Here is a 15780-nt window from a genome sequence, read left to right on the forward strand (position 1 = left end):
ATCAACATCACCATCGCCATCTTCACCGCGCGCTAGTCCGTCGCAGACGTCCGCGGCTACTCCTTCATCTACTCCTCCCTCGTCGCAAGCGGTATGTTATATCACTTCTTCTTCTCCTTCTTAGCCATCCCCTTCATGCCGCGAGGCCCCTCATTTGGGGAGTTCTTCATTTGCTTCAGCAAAACCAGAAAGATCCATCATCTGGACTTCTTTGCCCGGCTTTCGCATCATCGACGACTGCTGCTCGACTCTGCGGTCTACACATCAAACAAGTCAATTCGCAGCTCAACTCGACGGTCATCAATCAATCAAGCCTGCATTCTTCAACATGTCAACGATCGCAGCCCAAGTCTGCGGTCTACAAATCAATCAAGTCAAGTCGCAGCTCAGCTCAACTCTGCGGCTATCAATCAATCAAGCCTGCATTCATACATCAGCCAGCCAAATCTCCATTGACCAAAACGTCAAGTTAAACCGTCAAGTCATACCGTCAAGCCATACAATCAAGACATACCGTCAACCCTGCTTTCAAGCATGCATTCAACATCGGCCAAGTAGATGAAGGCGTTTTGAGGACTGCGTCAGGTGAAGCCCAAATCGGCCTGTTCTGCCTGGAGGGTGAAGGTAGTGAATTGCATCATGGAGTCCGGATAGATAGGCATAGTAATGTTGTTGTCGAGGCGCCCACGGGCGGTGTCCTAACATCATGAAGTGACTGTTGCGAGAGAGAGGGCACAGCGGCGAGGCCCTGGTCGCGGAAGTGAATGCGCGGGGGCAGGTTTCGTGCACTCCCGTCGTGAATCTGGGTGGAAAAGGGTCGTTCTCGTACATGGCAGATGCAGGCCAGCAGCGGAGAGCAGGGTCCAGTGTAGACTGTGGCGTTAACCATGAGTAGTCATCGCTGCAAGTTCGAACGCGTTGAGGGTCTTGTGAAGTAGATGAAATTTGCTGCCAGTCATTCGCAGTCAGTGAGTGAACAGGGTTGAAGGTTGGGATTTTGTCAAATGAGATTGGCTCCAACAGATTCTCTCGACCGCAGCGGCTCCGGAATGCTGTCGACAGGGTGTAAACTCTTGACTTGCTGTAGACGTGATGCCTATCTATCGCAATCCCACCTTCTAAACTCTTACGTAAGAGCGGTCGTTGTTAGTAGCGTCAGCTATGTTGAAGATGATGTGTGGAGTCGGGGTTTGTGGGACCGAGTCGGGTGGTAAGAAAGATGTCTGCCGGGAGGGGAGGCGAGGAGTGGGATTCTTCCGCGGACAGAGTGTTCCGATCGTGTGGAGCGGTCGTGAGAGGAGCGGTCGTGAGAGGAGCGGTCGTAGGAGAAGTGGACGTGAGGAGAAGTGGTCGTGAGAGGAGCGGTCGTGGGAGAAGTGGACGTGGGAGAAGTGGTCGTGAAGAGAAGTGGTCGTGAGGAGAAGTGGACGTGGGAGAAGTGGTCGTGAGGAGAAGTGGACGTGGGAGAAGTGGTCGTGAGAGGAGCGGTCGTGGGAGAAGTGGACGTGGGAGAAGTGGACGTGGGAGAAGTGGTCGTGAAGAGAAGTGGTCGTGAGGAGAAGTGGACGTGAGGAGAAGTGGACGTGAGGAGAAGTGGACGTGAGGAGAAGTGGACGTGAGGAGAAGTTGACTTTGCGGTGTTTGCTGCAAGATCTGTCGGTCGGTGGAATGTTCTCTTTGCCTGGAGAGTGACGGGAGACTCTGCGATGCGGACGCGCTGTGGGGTCAGATCTCAGCGGCGCCGATCATATATAGTCGTCGGCGAGACTGCAGGTGATGGGCACTTTTCTTGTCCCAATCGTCTGGCACACTTGGGCACTTCCATTGTCGTTGCCATTTTGCAGCCGCGATTTACGTCGCAAATCGTTTTTGCAGCCGCGTTTTGGGCGCCAATGGGGTAACTCGCGGGCACTGCAAGTTGATGGTGCCATTTCGGGACCCTGAAAACAGTGACGGCAGGAGCCAGTCGTCGTATCCGCTCCGCACCTCAGCCTTCCTTCGTCCACCTCTCCTCAAAACAATATCGAGCCACAAGCCAGACGACCGAGAGCGGACGAAATGTGTAGCCGAATTGCCGAGTCCCTGCGTCGCTGCGATTGCTATTGTTGTGTTTGGTCTGCGAGGCATGAAAAGGGATGGGTAGTTCGGGAGCCGGGAAAAGAAGTGATGCGCAGATTGGTGTACTTGTCTTACCTTACTTTTACACGACGGACAGGATCCACAGCGGCATTAGCACTTGCTTCGACAACATCGAAATTCAACCATGCTGTACCTCCCTCTCTGGACGGCAGCTAACCCTGCCTCCTTCTCAGTTGCGCTCCTTATCGTCCTTCGCTAGGCGTTGTCTGAAGCACGCCCGTAGAATTTCTTAGGCTAGCTGCGACGCTCGGCGGAGCGCCTGAAGACAAAACGTAGAATTCGGTCGATTTTCCGGTAAAGAAGAGGTATACTCGACATAGATTTAAATACTATACAACAACGGGAGTAGTTATATAAAATCCGGGAAAAATAGTTGTAAATATTTAGCTAAAGTATATGTACATCGATTAAAAAGACCTCTATATCGAATATCTAAAGCGTAAAATTTAAGATTCTATTCGCGAGTCGTAGGCCGGATTCCCGGTATAGAATTCGAGCTTTTTTTATATTTCGATCGATTTAATAACAACAACGTATAATAGGAATAAACTAAGAAATAGAAATGTAGATAATCTTATAAAGAATCGATTTATCGAATAATCTATATAAATAGTTAAGTAGCTAAGGCGTAAAAATCAATATTCGAAAAAAGCCGGGCTATACTTCGTATCGAAAGGACGCGAGGAAAAGGGTTATATAGTACATAATCGAAAATCTAAAGAGATAGATCGATTTTAAATTACCGGTTTACCCTCCGCGTAGTATCGGATAGAGTATATCTCGTTATTTAAGAAAACTCGATTTTCGAAGTTAGAATTCGACCGAATCCTACGTCTTATTATTAGACCGCTAGCGCGAGACTTTAAAACTATACCGAGCATTAGCGTTCTAAACCGGAGATAGAGCTAACCGCCCTATACGCCTACTTTCTTACTAGCTCGCCCTATTACCTTTTATACTAAAACTTCGCTATAAGGTCTATAGACTAACCGTAGTCTAACTATACCTTACGTTTTATTTTATACGACCGTAAGCATTTAATTACTCTAAACTATATACCGCTAAGTAGATTACCCGCTTTTATATCTCCGAAAGGAACAGCGAAGAAGAGGGAGGTTAAGCCTAGACGTAGCCTAGCTAAATTACCCTAAGAGATACTAAGGACTACTAATCGGACATATTATTATAGTCGGTCGTAGACGAGAAATTAGACATTATACTAGTTCTTCCGAAGAACTTCGTAGTCGCCGACTAGGGAACTAATATTAACCTTACTTACCCTAATATAGTAAAAGCGTTAGATGTAAACGAAATTACCGGTACTAAAGTTAACCTAGGTATATAGCGTAAATGCAGTCATCGACACGGCTGGACACTCGGTAGAGATCGGGGATGGAAAAGATAAAGGCAGCCAGCAGCACTCTCGGCACACCTAGAAGCATCTAAGTAAGCAGGGAAGAAGAAGAAGAAAAATAAGGATTACCGCCATTAGAGGCTCCGAGGGTACACCAGACGGGAAAAGACAACACACCAGATAGTATAAGAGCTTCTTTAAGAGCTACTGTCCCACCACTCGGAGAAGCGGAGCACATTTGATGCAACGCCACAGGCCCGCTAGCACGGACAGTACAGTATAGTATCCACTACTTACGACAGGTACTCTAGCAAAAGCACCGCCGAGGTCAAGTAGGAGGAGTGTGTTATCATCCCAATGCTCCACCTACCGATGGTTTTGCCAGCAGCGATTCAAGCGCTAAAGCAGATTACCCAAGCACGCATAATACCTTCAGTCGAAGAGCAGTTCATCCTACGGCCTTACTCGAGAGGGCTCGAGGGGAAGGACCACCATGCCGCTGCGAGTCAAAGGAAGATCACTGGATACAGCATCGAGGCCAAATTGGTTCAGGTTCATCAGATCTCGGTGGAGGAACAACAGGATAAGTAGGACAGAGTCAATGTCGAGTTGTTTTCCGATCTGATTATGCTTTTTAGGGCGGGATCATATCCGGAGGACTGGCGGAGGCAGCAGAAACAAGGGTATGATGTATACTGCGCTCATGGCCGTCGATGGGCGATTAACTGCCCCTGTGCTGCCAACTTATTTCCCTGGAGCCGAAGGCTCTCGTCCCAGGGTTGTTAAGTCATGAAGTCGGCGTCTCTCCAAACCATCGCCTACCTTAATCTCTCTCGGCACTACTTCTTATTAACTATATCCACTGCTCGTCTCATACAAGGTCAGTTTAAGGATGCAATAGGTGGACCGAGTTCTCTACTAATGCCCTGGTTCACGCTCGCCCATCCCGCTAAGCGGCAACAAATCCTATGTCCTCTGCCGATGCAGTTGCCTGAATTGCCACACTTCCAGACACCTCGTTAGCCTTGCCCGGGCACGGCACATCTGCACATGACTTAGCCTGTCGCTGGTCATTCTGAAAATCTTAACTGCGACTATCTTGCCCTACCGACATCCAGGGCTTCTAACGACCACGCATCCCGAACGTCCACCTATGCAGCAATCTCGTTGTCTACGCCACCCAGCAGAAAATCAGACTCATCGCCATTACCAGCTATCGTCCCGTTTGGCAAGTCTCCCAAGCTCAGCCTGACGTTACTCGCCCCAGCTGTGCCGTCGAAGAACCTACGCAACAGTGGCTATTGATGGCATGATAGCCGAAGACATCACCCACCCAGTCCTGGAACATCTCAAAGTCGCGGGCCTCTCCAATGGTCGTCCAGATCCACGAAGTACGAGATCTAGGGATCTTGTAGGACGCTGGTCGTGCGTATGAGAATCTGACAGATCAGATCCCGGTACGCACACAAATGTGGTCCGCTCTGGAAGCTCCTCGGTAGTATCAGAACGTGCGGACGTTGAAGTCGAGGATGGTCTCGGTTGTGCTTTCACATCAAGTCCGCCACTGCAAAGAAGGCATGAGGCAGATGTGCCCGGCAAGGAGGATGAACGGGCGAACCTCCGAAGGTGATGATTTCGTAGTAGGTAAGCCATGCTCCCTGGACCGACCCTCCACTTCGAGCTCCAGGAAGCAATAGGCACCGGACTAGTATAGTAGACCGAATGAATCGTCTGTGCTGGCAACGCCCCAAGACAGAACAATTCCGTATGTGACCACTGGCTCGTTGATCTAGTAAGCCGAAGTGCTTAAGAATGTAGCTCTGCTAACAAATCTTCTTGGACGGGATGTTACAGCGGAGAAAATAACTAGGGCCCGGTCAACGGTCTTCCGACCATGGTTTGCTCTTCAAAGTTGACTCGAATGCAGATGTTGTCTCATTACGGTTGGCTGGCGGTGATACTCGCGGAGGGAAAGAGCGGACCGTAGAGTAACATAAATAGAATCTCTGTAAAGGGTACATTTTGCTAGGCGATAAAGGGGAGTCGTGTAGTGCGGTGAGAGTCGGTTGGTGTAGCAGATGTGGACGGAGAAGCGTTGTAGGAGGGGGCTGATGGTCCGCAGTGCGACAAAAGATATACTCAATGTCGCAGAATCACACAACATCACCGGTGATGGACACGAATCCTAAAAATCCCATCGTTGGAGCTTATTGGTTTCCAAAGCGTTCCCCGCCACCTCCCAAAAGTCCAAATATTTGAGACTGAATTTCCACTCCACTAGCGCGATCACAATGGCGCTCTGTTCCCGAACCACATTCGACCATGGCGTCCGAATCCACCCACAGACCAAGCCCAACGACGCTTGGATGTAGTCGGGCGAACGGCTCGGCGCTTCTCTGCCTCCACTAAGATGGCCCAAGACTGCTGATGCTTGTCGCGCCGTACACCTTTGATAGTATTAATCTCCTTCACGTCGACACAGTCCCTACGATCAGACTCCTATCCTCCCTATTCTTATGCTCAATTTGATGCCACTCTTGCTTCGATGATGTCTTTGGGCACGGCATGTAACTGCTTGGAGTCGCCGCAGATCGTCCCGTCGTGGACATGGTCGAGGGTAAGGGAGGCGAGTGGCAGATCGACTGGTAAGAGTAGACGAGGCGTAGTGTAAGTTGTGGGAGTTGTGTAGTAATCCATTGAACATCGCCGGCGGCGAGCGATGGTGAAAACGGGATGGCGGCCGCGTAAATCTGATTCGCCGGAAGGCGATGTTGCGCATTGCCAAGCCGTCGATTGGGTCAATGTCTGGGAGATCTGCCGCCAATGGGGATTCCATGTGCATCACTTGCTGCGGTGGGCGGTGGCAGGAAATCTTCAGCTGTCGGACTACGCCCGCCAGACTACGCCGTCTTTGTTGGGGCAATGGGGCTGATGTTATCAGTAAGCGAGCTGTTGATGACCTGTTTCGGTCTCCTTCGTGGCGTTAACGGTGCTGGATCTGACGTGTCCTTCGAGATTTTCTTCCTAGGCAATTCACGCGAGGTACTCTGTGCGCGGCTGGCTTTGAGGCCTATCTTCTCGGATTTGGCAGCCTGCTTGTCAATCCAGCTTGCGACGGCGAGCTCGTTGACGTGGTCCGTGGTCTTTCAGCTCCCACGTCGGCACGTATTTCTCGCCGGTCTCAGAATCGTCTTCCCAACCAAATGGGATGCGTGTTCAACATCTGGTCTTCTGACCATTTCGGCCGGAAACGCAGCTTACAATTGGGATGTCTGATCTGCCTAGTCGGAGCGGGGATCATGACGGGTTCGGTGAACATCTTGTCTTCGTCTCTCCCAAGATGTCTCGCACTCGGTACTCCTTCTCCGAGTCGATCTGTCCGTGCGGATGCTGGGAACGCACTGCAGTTCAAGTGCTGCGCATCACTCGTTGACTTGTGGGAGACGCTAATCGCTTCCGCTTCGCCATCATGGACACCCGTCAAGCGCGACGACGGTAATAGCGGATGATATAGCTGTGTCTGAAACGTGAACGAGGACTGCGTTGAGCCAACACCTGGTTCCGACACATCGGGCGATGTGGTTCGCTGGCGTGTCAAGGTCTTGAGAAACAGTTTGACATGGTTCCTTGGCGGCTGTTGTTTGAAAATCGGCCGGGTCAGGCTGATGTGAAGTTGTACCGTTCGGCAACGAAGACTTCGGTGGCTGCTGACCTGCAGGCGGCGGGTCGTAGTTTGGCTGGGTGACGAGAGTATACTGTAGGGTGGTATCCTCCGTCGAGCTATTGACAATCATGCTCCCAACCTCACTCAAAATGTCCTGTCTTGCGAACGTGGACTGCTTTCCGTTGTTTCATTCTTCGTACTGCGAGGGTGGCTGCGGACCCCGCTCTTGCTGACCAGGCCATTCCCAGCAGACCGACGATCGCAAGGGCCAGGCAATTCCAACGCACATCAGCCTCCAGACCTGCGTGTTGTATATCTTCCGCCGCCTCGCGGCCAGTTGCGCCAAGGACAGCTCATCTCTTACGAGAAATACCAGCTCGCCTTGTGTGGAGCGGACGCGACAGGCTGATGGGACGGGAGACGTGTCGATGGAGGAGGTGGTGGAGGAGGAGGAGGATGACGCTGTCCCAGTCGGTCGTTGTCCATGCGGATGACGCTGATGATGGGGAGTTGTCGAGATTGGTTTCGGCCGGGCATGATGTTTCGAGTTATTCTTCCGCATCTGTCCTCCTCTTCCTCCTTCATTCTCCGCGAGTGTTCTCTCCATCCAATTGGCACTCTCGACGGTGTTGCTGCGCCGGGTGAAGAAGCCGCGGAAGAAGTGCCTCCTTGGGCGGCAAGGATTTTGCGTTTATTGTCCTCTTTCTTGGCCTGCACCTGGTCGATCAGGTCACCGACCACCTTATTGGGCATGATCGTGGATCCGTAGGGAGTCAAGGAGATGTTGGGGTAAAGGCGCTGAACTCATCCTTCCAAACTCTTCTTCTGTACAGAGCTCGTGGAGACTTTCATAATTAGATCGTCTGTCCGGCAGCGGCACGGCAGACGTGGACAGTATTCCTGTCGGCAATGGGTTGGTCGTGGTTCAAGTCGAAGGAGTCGGGAAGACTTTGGTCGTGGTCATTACGGCGCGCTCTGCACCAACTCTGGACGAAGTTGAGGTGGTGGGGGTTGAAGTGCGCCCGATGAGGACGACGACGGCGTTTTAATTCTGCGCGCAGATCGATGCGTCGGCCGCGAGGGACGTTCGTGTCGATAATGACTGTTCGATTTTTGATCTTTTTTTTGTCTAGAACTGTGAGCCGTGTCCAAGACCCTTCAGTCAGCAGAAGCGCTCATCAGTCACTTCAATATACCTCCACTTTGGTCGCGGCTGGGTGCTGAGGTCGAACTGCTCGGGTTTTGGGGCCGCGAGGAACTGTAGCCACGACGCTTTGAGGAGCACCCAGTAGCACCGCAAGTCAAGTGTCCAATCGTGGAGATCCTCGGCGCCTGCTGACCTCTGCTTGTCGAGATGGAGAATCTGGAAGTCGGGCAGATGCCTTGCCTGCTGCCGGGCTCTGCTTTTTCCATTATGGTCTGAGTCTGCGCAATCTGGTTCTCTAGAGGTTCCGCCTGCTCGGTATACCTATGCGAGCCGGAGAAGTATAACTCTGCTGCACCAGCGCAGAAACGGATGTGTTGGGCCTGGGTCGCATACGCTTCGATGCAATTAATTCGCTCGGATACCTCGGGGCCGTTATCGTCGAGGAATGGAAGATCCTTCATCGAATGATAAGCGCGATGGTCGAGATCGGGAACCAGGCACACCGGGTTGGCAGCGTTCCAAAGTGAAGTGGATATCAGCAGCATGTCGGGGACCATGTAGCCGGCCGCCAATGTCATAGCTGTGGCGAGACAGGCAATGGAGTCCGCACATTCGCCTTAGTCGACCATCTTGGGAGCACTTTGAGCGTAGCCTTCCAGATCCGGAGTGGAGATATGCTGCTTGGGGTGGGATTTGACTACAACCGGGTCCTTAAGCAGGTCGTTGGCCAGGAACTCACTTGGACGGCAGAAAGTGGTGATCACATCTCGTGCGAGCTCGAGCCTCTGGAGGCAAGTGCCATTTGCTCCCAGAATGGCGCCATGGTAATGATGGACTTGCTGTCGCGATCGACAGGTCGAGAAAGTGGTCGCACTCGCTTATGCAGGGGATCGACGAGGTCCCGGACAAGTTCGTTGGATGGCAAGTCGTATAGTCGCTCTCGAATGTCTGCAACTCGAAGTTGCGGTGATGGTCGTGAGGATCAAGAGGGTCGTAGGGATCAGGTGTGGCGATTGTCCTCGAATTCTGAAACTGCTGGACGGCGGAGAGGACGTTGGTGCTGTCGGTGTTCTCGGTGTTGTTGTCATGTGTGTCCATGTGACCCTCGCTCCCAATGCGGCCCTGTCAATCTCGACTTCCGCGATCCTGTCCATCACAAAGGTGCTACTCTTCTTTCTGTCCAAGTTCCTGCTGTCTGCCACCGGAACGCTGTATTCCTCGGCCGTTGTAATATTTGCGGACCGCCAAACCGCGGGCATGTACGCAGCCCGACAGCAGCCAGTCCACTGAATGACTGGCGCCCCTCGAGACGTGTCACTTGCTCTTACGATGGCGGCGAGCAGCCATACAAGGTGGGGCTTCAGATTGCGATCGCTGAGTTGTGATGTGATGAACAATTTTCCGAAGTGCCGGATCAGGTGCTTGGTAGTTTCTGGCGAGAGCGCGGTCTTCATCGGAGATGCGTTCCAAAGCGTGCGATATGCTTCGAGGGCGGAGTGCGTATCCTTGTTGGTGGCAGCGACCGCTTATGCGGTGACGGCGTGGGCGGGTCGGATGATGGAGGCGGCAGAGTCTTGGAGATGTGTCGTCTTGTCATTTTTCCGGATGCTGCTAGGTTTAGGTTGGGAAAGAGATCAGCTTTGCGAGGAGGATCAGGCGTTTCGCGACATGTAGGTGGTATTTCCGTGGTTCCCCAAAGATAACGGCTTGTCCCGTGGGTCTCAACGTGGGCTTTGGTACTGTGTCTGGCTCTCATTGGTGAGGTTGGTATTGTGCCGGATGGTGGGTTCGACGTGGCACAAGTTGGCGACGAGATCGCTCTTCCTTCCTGTTCGCTCTTCGGACCACGACAAGATGAATGTGAATAACATGCACCTCGCCCTGTCCGTATAAGACGACATTAGCGTGAAAGCCTAGGCAATAAGCCATGTCAGACAGCTGGAGGATGTGTGTCTTCACCGAGACTCGCTCAACCTTGCTATACGAGCAGGTGCCAGTCCCCTTCTAGACGGCCTTGAAGTCGGCCTTGGTGCGATCGTTGATCAGGTAGGTTTGTGAGCCAGAATCGATGATGCAGCTGTTAGAAAGCTTCTGTAGTTTCGAAACGGATGCCGCTCTCTTCTCGATAGGGTAGGCGGCGATGAATTTGATCCTGTCGAGCTCGGAGCTCTCGCAGATGGTATGACCATCGGACTCGGAGTCCTTAGGGTCGTTGAAAGGGCAGCCCGTGCTGGTGTCGCTGTGGGAATCCAAGTCCTCACAGTCGTTGATGGAGATGCCGGAGTTTCTGTCGGACTTGTGGTCCTTACAGAGGGATTGTCTGTTGGACTCGTGGTCCTCACAGAGGGTGTTGTTAATCGCATTAGTAATAAGGCAGGCCGCCGAGACGAACCCACTTCCTTCGGTGTCCGTGTCGCATCCTTGATCGGAATCAGAGTCAACGCTGATAGCGCGAGCATGTCTGGCGGAATGGTTCGTCGTGGCCTTCTCACGTAGTTGTTTGTGGGTGTGTCGTAATCAAATGAACTCCAGGAACTTGGCGCACTCGTTTTTTGAGCAGTAGTCCATGAAATAGTTCCAAGAGTTGTGCCATGCTTGGTCCCTCTTGTTCTGAGGGTGTCCGCAGAGCAGGGTTGAAAGCAATGTATTGCATCAGCTGTTGGCACTGCTTTAAGGCTGGCTTACCGGTGTATTCACCGGATGGACTCCGGCGTCTAAAGGCGGTTGCAGAGGCAGAGTCTGTTGACGTCCGTGCTTCAGTCCTTCGTTCGAGGGTTGCATAGGCCAGCAACCTCCTTACGTGCATGCGGAAGTTGAAGACGTTAACTCCCTACCTGAGCTCAGGCTGAATCTTTGGCCCCTTTGGTGTGATGAACGTCCTGGACTTCTTGTCCCGAATCCCGAGGGTGTTGATCGATCGACGAAGCCGGTCAAGGACCTTCGCTTTGCGTTTTTCAAAGATGAGGAACGTGTTGAGCTTGCGGTTGAGCTTTTCCTTCTGATTCGTGTAGCTCAACTTCTTCGTGTCTGTCAAGTCCGCTTCAAGCTTTGGCCATTGACTGCTTGGATCTCCTCAGGTTTATGGGGAATTTCAGCGTCGTTCTTGTGGAGATCGATGTATTGTCGGATCCGTAAAGGCTCGGTGTATACAGCGATGGCATCGAGCCACTCATCCCACGTCCTTCCGCCATGAAATTGACTCAGTATTGTAAGCATTCTCATGAGATGGAGTTGATGAAGACCGATCGAGAAAGAATTGAGGCGCATATGAAGCCAGAAACGAACACAGGTCAAAAAGTGACCTATAATTCGAATCGAAATGGGCAGAGCTTGCACGTGGCGCGATGCGAGTCCATCCAGGCGGCGCCGCGACGTGACCTTTGGAGATAACGAGCATCTCGTTGACGGCGTCGTGAGTCCGCTCGGAGGCGCCGTGAGGCGAGAAGTGACGTTGAAGGTTCACGAGCATGTCATTCGCGGTGATGTCGTGAGTCCGGCAGCGCCGTAAAGTGCCCATTGAGGATCACGAGCATGTAGTTGGCGGTGATGTAAGTTTGCTCGCATCTTTTCCGAGGGCTCGCGGGAATTTGCTCAAGGCAGGCACATTTCGACGACCAGGTTGAGTTAGAACGCTGCGGCTGTCATTTTCCAAAGACCCGTCTGGCTTTCGCTGCCAGTATGTGCCCGCCATTAGACTGCTGTCAGAATGATACCCCAAGCCCGTCGCCTGTCGCGGACGTGGCAGACAATGGCCTTGCCTCCTTAACCAACTCCTCCTTAACCAACTCCTGTTCAGCCAACTCCTCTTCTGCTGTTTCCTCCTCTGCCAACTGCGTTTCTGCTAATTCCTCTTCTGTGCCCAGTCCTCTTCCTTCCCATGCACTCGTTTTCTCACATTATCGGGGACTCTCCAGCGCTTCTCCTTATTCCATTGTATGCATGCCCCTCTTCTGCTGTGTACTCCGCCTCGACCTCTTCTACTGGTGTGCTCCACGCTGTGTCCTTGCCAAGAGTACACACCGAGACGATCTTCCTGCCATCTGCCCCGACTTTTCCCGAGTCCTCCGTACGTACTCCACCGAATCGCGCTAAACTCGAATAGCGAGCGTGGTTCGATTCAGCGACGGAACAGGGTTTCCGAATACTCTTAACCCGCAGCACAGATCAACAACGACCAGACTCAGCAGGCTGTCAAGCTTCACAAAGATAGAGTATGTTTCCGATCCAACAGAGCTGCTCAACCTCCACGTCCTCTTCATCACCGGCATAGCGCTCAAGTTATCCCAGCAACACACGCAGTCGTCCGGCGAAAGCTTCGGCGACAAACCCAGCCAGCCGCTCGAATACGCTCGCGCGCCGCCGCTTTAGCGAGAGACCAGAGGCGACTGCCAAGGGTCCAGGAACCACATCATTGCCGACAACATGTTCACGATCCTCAAGGGGCACAGCTCAGACCAGAGGCGACTGCGAAAGGTCCATGGACCAGGGGCGACTGCCAAAGGTCCATGGACCAGGGGCGACTGCCAAAGGTCCATGGAACCACGTCATTGCCGACAACATGCTCGTGATCTTCAACGGCAGCACAGACCAGGCAAAGCCCATGCAGTACAAATTCCGGTGTGGGAGGCTTTTGTTCACCTGGACGCCCGTCATTTGAGGGGAAATTCCGCCTCTCGATCGCGTGTTTTGCTTCTTAGTCGCGTCGCCGTTCTGATGAACTGTAGAGTCGTCTAATAGCATAGTCGGTGGAGAGTTCTGTGGAAGTCGTTGCAATACACCTCGAAGGCCGCTTCGTCCTGGAAGGCAAGTTTGAGCTTTTTGACGGGACGCTGCTCGTCGTCGGTGGGGCTTCGTCGAGTTATCCTCGTTAGTAGTGTGTTTTTCGGCGGCTACATTAACGATAAGCCTACGTAGTTGTCCGGCGAAAGCTTCAGCGACGAACCTAGCCAGCCTCTCGAATACTCTTAACCTATAGTATAGATTAACGATAAGCGCGCGCCGCCGCCGGACGCGTTAACGGCGGACGCACGTACGCGCGCACTAGATCTAGCAAGCTATTAAGTTTCATAAAGAGGGTATGTTTCTAATCTAATAGCGCTACTTAACCTCTACGGATTCCGTATCTAATCTCGAACCTATAGTCCTAAGCCCGCCGTACGGAACGCGAACAAGCCATCCGAGCTGAGCGAAAGAAGAACTCTATTACTCAACACTACCACTACACCTCATCTGCTCCACTCAATCGGTCTCCTACCGCGCTCCTAGCGAAGCGCTCGTACGTACACCCTCGCGCAGTCCCTCTATCACTGGCTAACCAAGCCGTCCCCCTGCAGAACCAAGCCCAAAACGAAAGCCAACTACGACGATGATGATCTGATGCTGTCATAAGTACTCTACAGGACCGTCAGTTGCAACTAGCCATGCGAAGTATCGAAGTATGTGATTAGATCGTGCAGCTCTTCTTGCAAATGGGCATGCAATTCCAGCCACCTTAGCAAAAGACTAAGAAGCAACCGGCTACGACGAATCCGGCAGCCACCGCAGCAAGAGACTAAGAAGCAACCGGCTACAACGAACTCGGACGACCCACCCGGTATGGGACCATTAGATCGGCCGTCGACGACACAGAAGTCCTCAAATCTCTAGCCGCCAGTCCAGTCCTATCAGCCGAGCCCGCTCTCTCTTCTCAATCTCGACGTAGGCAGTCTCTCTTAGCAGCCTCTGGCCGACACTCGCAAAGAAGCCCAGCAGAGCAGCAGCTCGGTGGGAGGCTCCGGGATAGTCAGTGGCACTAGGCTTCTCGTTCCTCGCAGCCGACAACAAGGAGGAAGATCTCGAGCTTGGTGGAGAGATCGCGGTCGTGTTCTCCGGTCATAGCACGATGCAAAACCCCAGTTGCGAAGCTCACAAGACTTTTCTACCGCCCCTCCGGTTCCAACATGTCCATCTCGTTCAAGCTCATCCACCTCCGCTTATACTCACTTCCACCTGTAGTATATTTCGCTCGACATTCTCCGAGTTGGTCATGCATATACCTGCTCTAATGCTCTCCAACATTCGCAGTGCACTGTTGTCCATTCGCGTCCGTTAGGCATTTACCGCCGAGGTCTCGCTGCGCTGTCCCGATGCAATGCGCTTCATTATTCCCATTGCCTTAAGTCTCCTTCATGAGGTAGTCCGGTCGCCTCTTACAGCCGTCGAAGAGAAGAAACATGATTAAAAGCGGGGACAAGGTTTCGCTAGTAGCAAACATGCAAAAGTTGAGCGAAGGTGAGGTGCCCAGGTGAGGTGGGTTTTTATGTAAAACCTTGGAAAATTCGCATTCGATTCTGGGTGTGCTTTGCTTCCAATCTACGTCTGAGGATGGCTTTAGCGAACTTCCGGGTGAACTGCCGACGGTTGCCCTCGATAGTCGTAGGGAGAATAGATATTTAGTTAACGACGGGCAGCACGGCTTAAAGCGCCTAATGCTTAGCGACGCCGTATCGAAAGGCCGACATAAGCAAGAGGACATCGGAGGTCGGCGGATCTATATCGTTGTCGTTGTCGTTGTAATCCTGCTCGGCGCGAGCGGCTAGGAGAATAGCGCGGCAGATCATAACGATTTCCGGCTCGGCGAGGCGGAGGTGGAGAGGGTTGAAGTTGTTTATCTCTTGGATGAGATAGTCCGTCTAATAGCGGTGTCAAAAATTGGATATAGAGTGCATTTCTTCTTTCAACAACGTACCGCTTCTCGCTTGCTGCCTTGACCTGTTCCGGCCATGACTGGTAAGTATGCCGTAATCTCAAACATATGTGTGTGTGTCAATAGTAAGAGATGATTCTAACTTGCAGACGATGGATAATAGGTGATAGCGCCGTCTGCAACAGTGATCTCCAGCCAAACGCCCGACACGAATTATGATAGGTAATGCCGTAAGATACTAATGGCACCGTCGACGGCAAACGTGCGTGTACCAGACCGGCTGGGTGGTCGCTTGTCTTGCATGATGTGCAGACATGCCGTCCGCGCTCGGATCCGTGCCGTGGGACGCCGCGCGGGTCTGGAGTCTGCGACAGATCTGCCCTGCCACATCGTGGGGTTGGCGACATGCTTCATTTTTCTGCTGGCTCATCAAAGGAATGAGTGGCCCACATCATTTCTCGCCTGGAAACCCACAGCCCTCCTTTTCGGTCCCGTGGAGTTGCTCAGTGGACAGGGTAGCACGATTCGTTGTCGTGTTTAGAAAGTGTCGGTTCTGGTTGGAAAATAACCGCTCTGGTTTGGAAAGTGACCGCTCTGGCTTGGAAAGTGACCGCTCTAGTTTAGAAAGTGACCGCTCTCGTTGAAGGATCCTAGCTCTCAACCGGAAAGTGACGGCTCTTATTTCCATGCCACATCATCCGCCAACGGAACGGGACATCAGAAAAGGCACAGGAGATGCAATAGCCCGATGATGATGATAATAATGATCCAGTCGGCTTCCATGTGTTGTT

General features: G+C 52.4%; 3 protein-coding genes across 3 annotated transcripts; all 3 read right to left on the reverse strand.

The window, feature by feature from the left end:
• Positions 1-6674: 6674 nt before the first annotated feature.
• On the reverse strand, positions 6675-7910 carry MYCGRDRAFT_97840 (uncharacterized protein; the record flags this gene model as incomplete). Its single annotated transcript, XM_003847133.1, has 3 exons — positions 6675-7048; positions 7173-7273; positions 7522-7910. 3 exons carry the CDS (start codon positions 7908-7910, stop codon positions 6675-6677), a joined length of 864 nt encoding a protein of 287 aa, XP_003847181.1.
• Positions 7911-8339: 429 nt separating this feature from the next.
• On the reverse strand, positions 8340-8849 carry MYCGRDRAFT_97841 (uncharacterized protein; the record flags this gene model as incomplete). The annotated part of the gene is made up of 1 exon (XM_003847132.1): positions 8340-8849. One exon carries the CDS (start codon positions 8847-8849, stop codon positions 8340-8342), a length of 510 nt encoding a protein of 169 aa, XP_003847180.1.
• Positions 8850-10308: 1459 nt separating this feature from the next.
• Positions 10309-11773, reverse strand: MYCGRDRAFT_97842 (uncharacterized protein; the record flags this gene model as incomplete). Its single annotated transcript, XM_003847131.1, has 4 exons — positions 10309-10724; positions 10990-11018; positions 11139-11331; positions 11590-11773. 4 exons carry the CDS (start codon positions 11771-11773, stop codon positions 10309-10311), a joined length of 822 nt encoding a protein of 273 aa, XP_003847179.1.
• Positions 11774-15780: the final 4007 nt, after the last annotated feature.

Source organism: Zymoseptoria tritici, chromosome 17, assembly GCF_000219625.1.
Source record: "Zymoseptoria tritici IPO323 chromosome 17, whole genome shotgun sequence".
In the NCBI taxonomy this organism is placed as follows: domain Eukaryota; kingdom Fungi; phylum Ascomycota; class Dothideomycetes; order Mycosphaerellales; family Mycosphaerellaceae; genus Zymoseptoria; species Zymoseptoria tritici.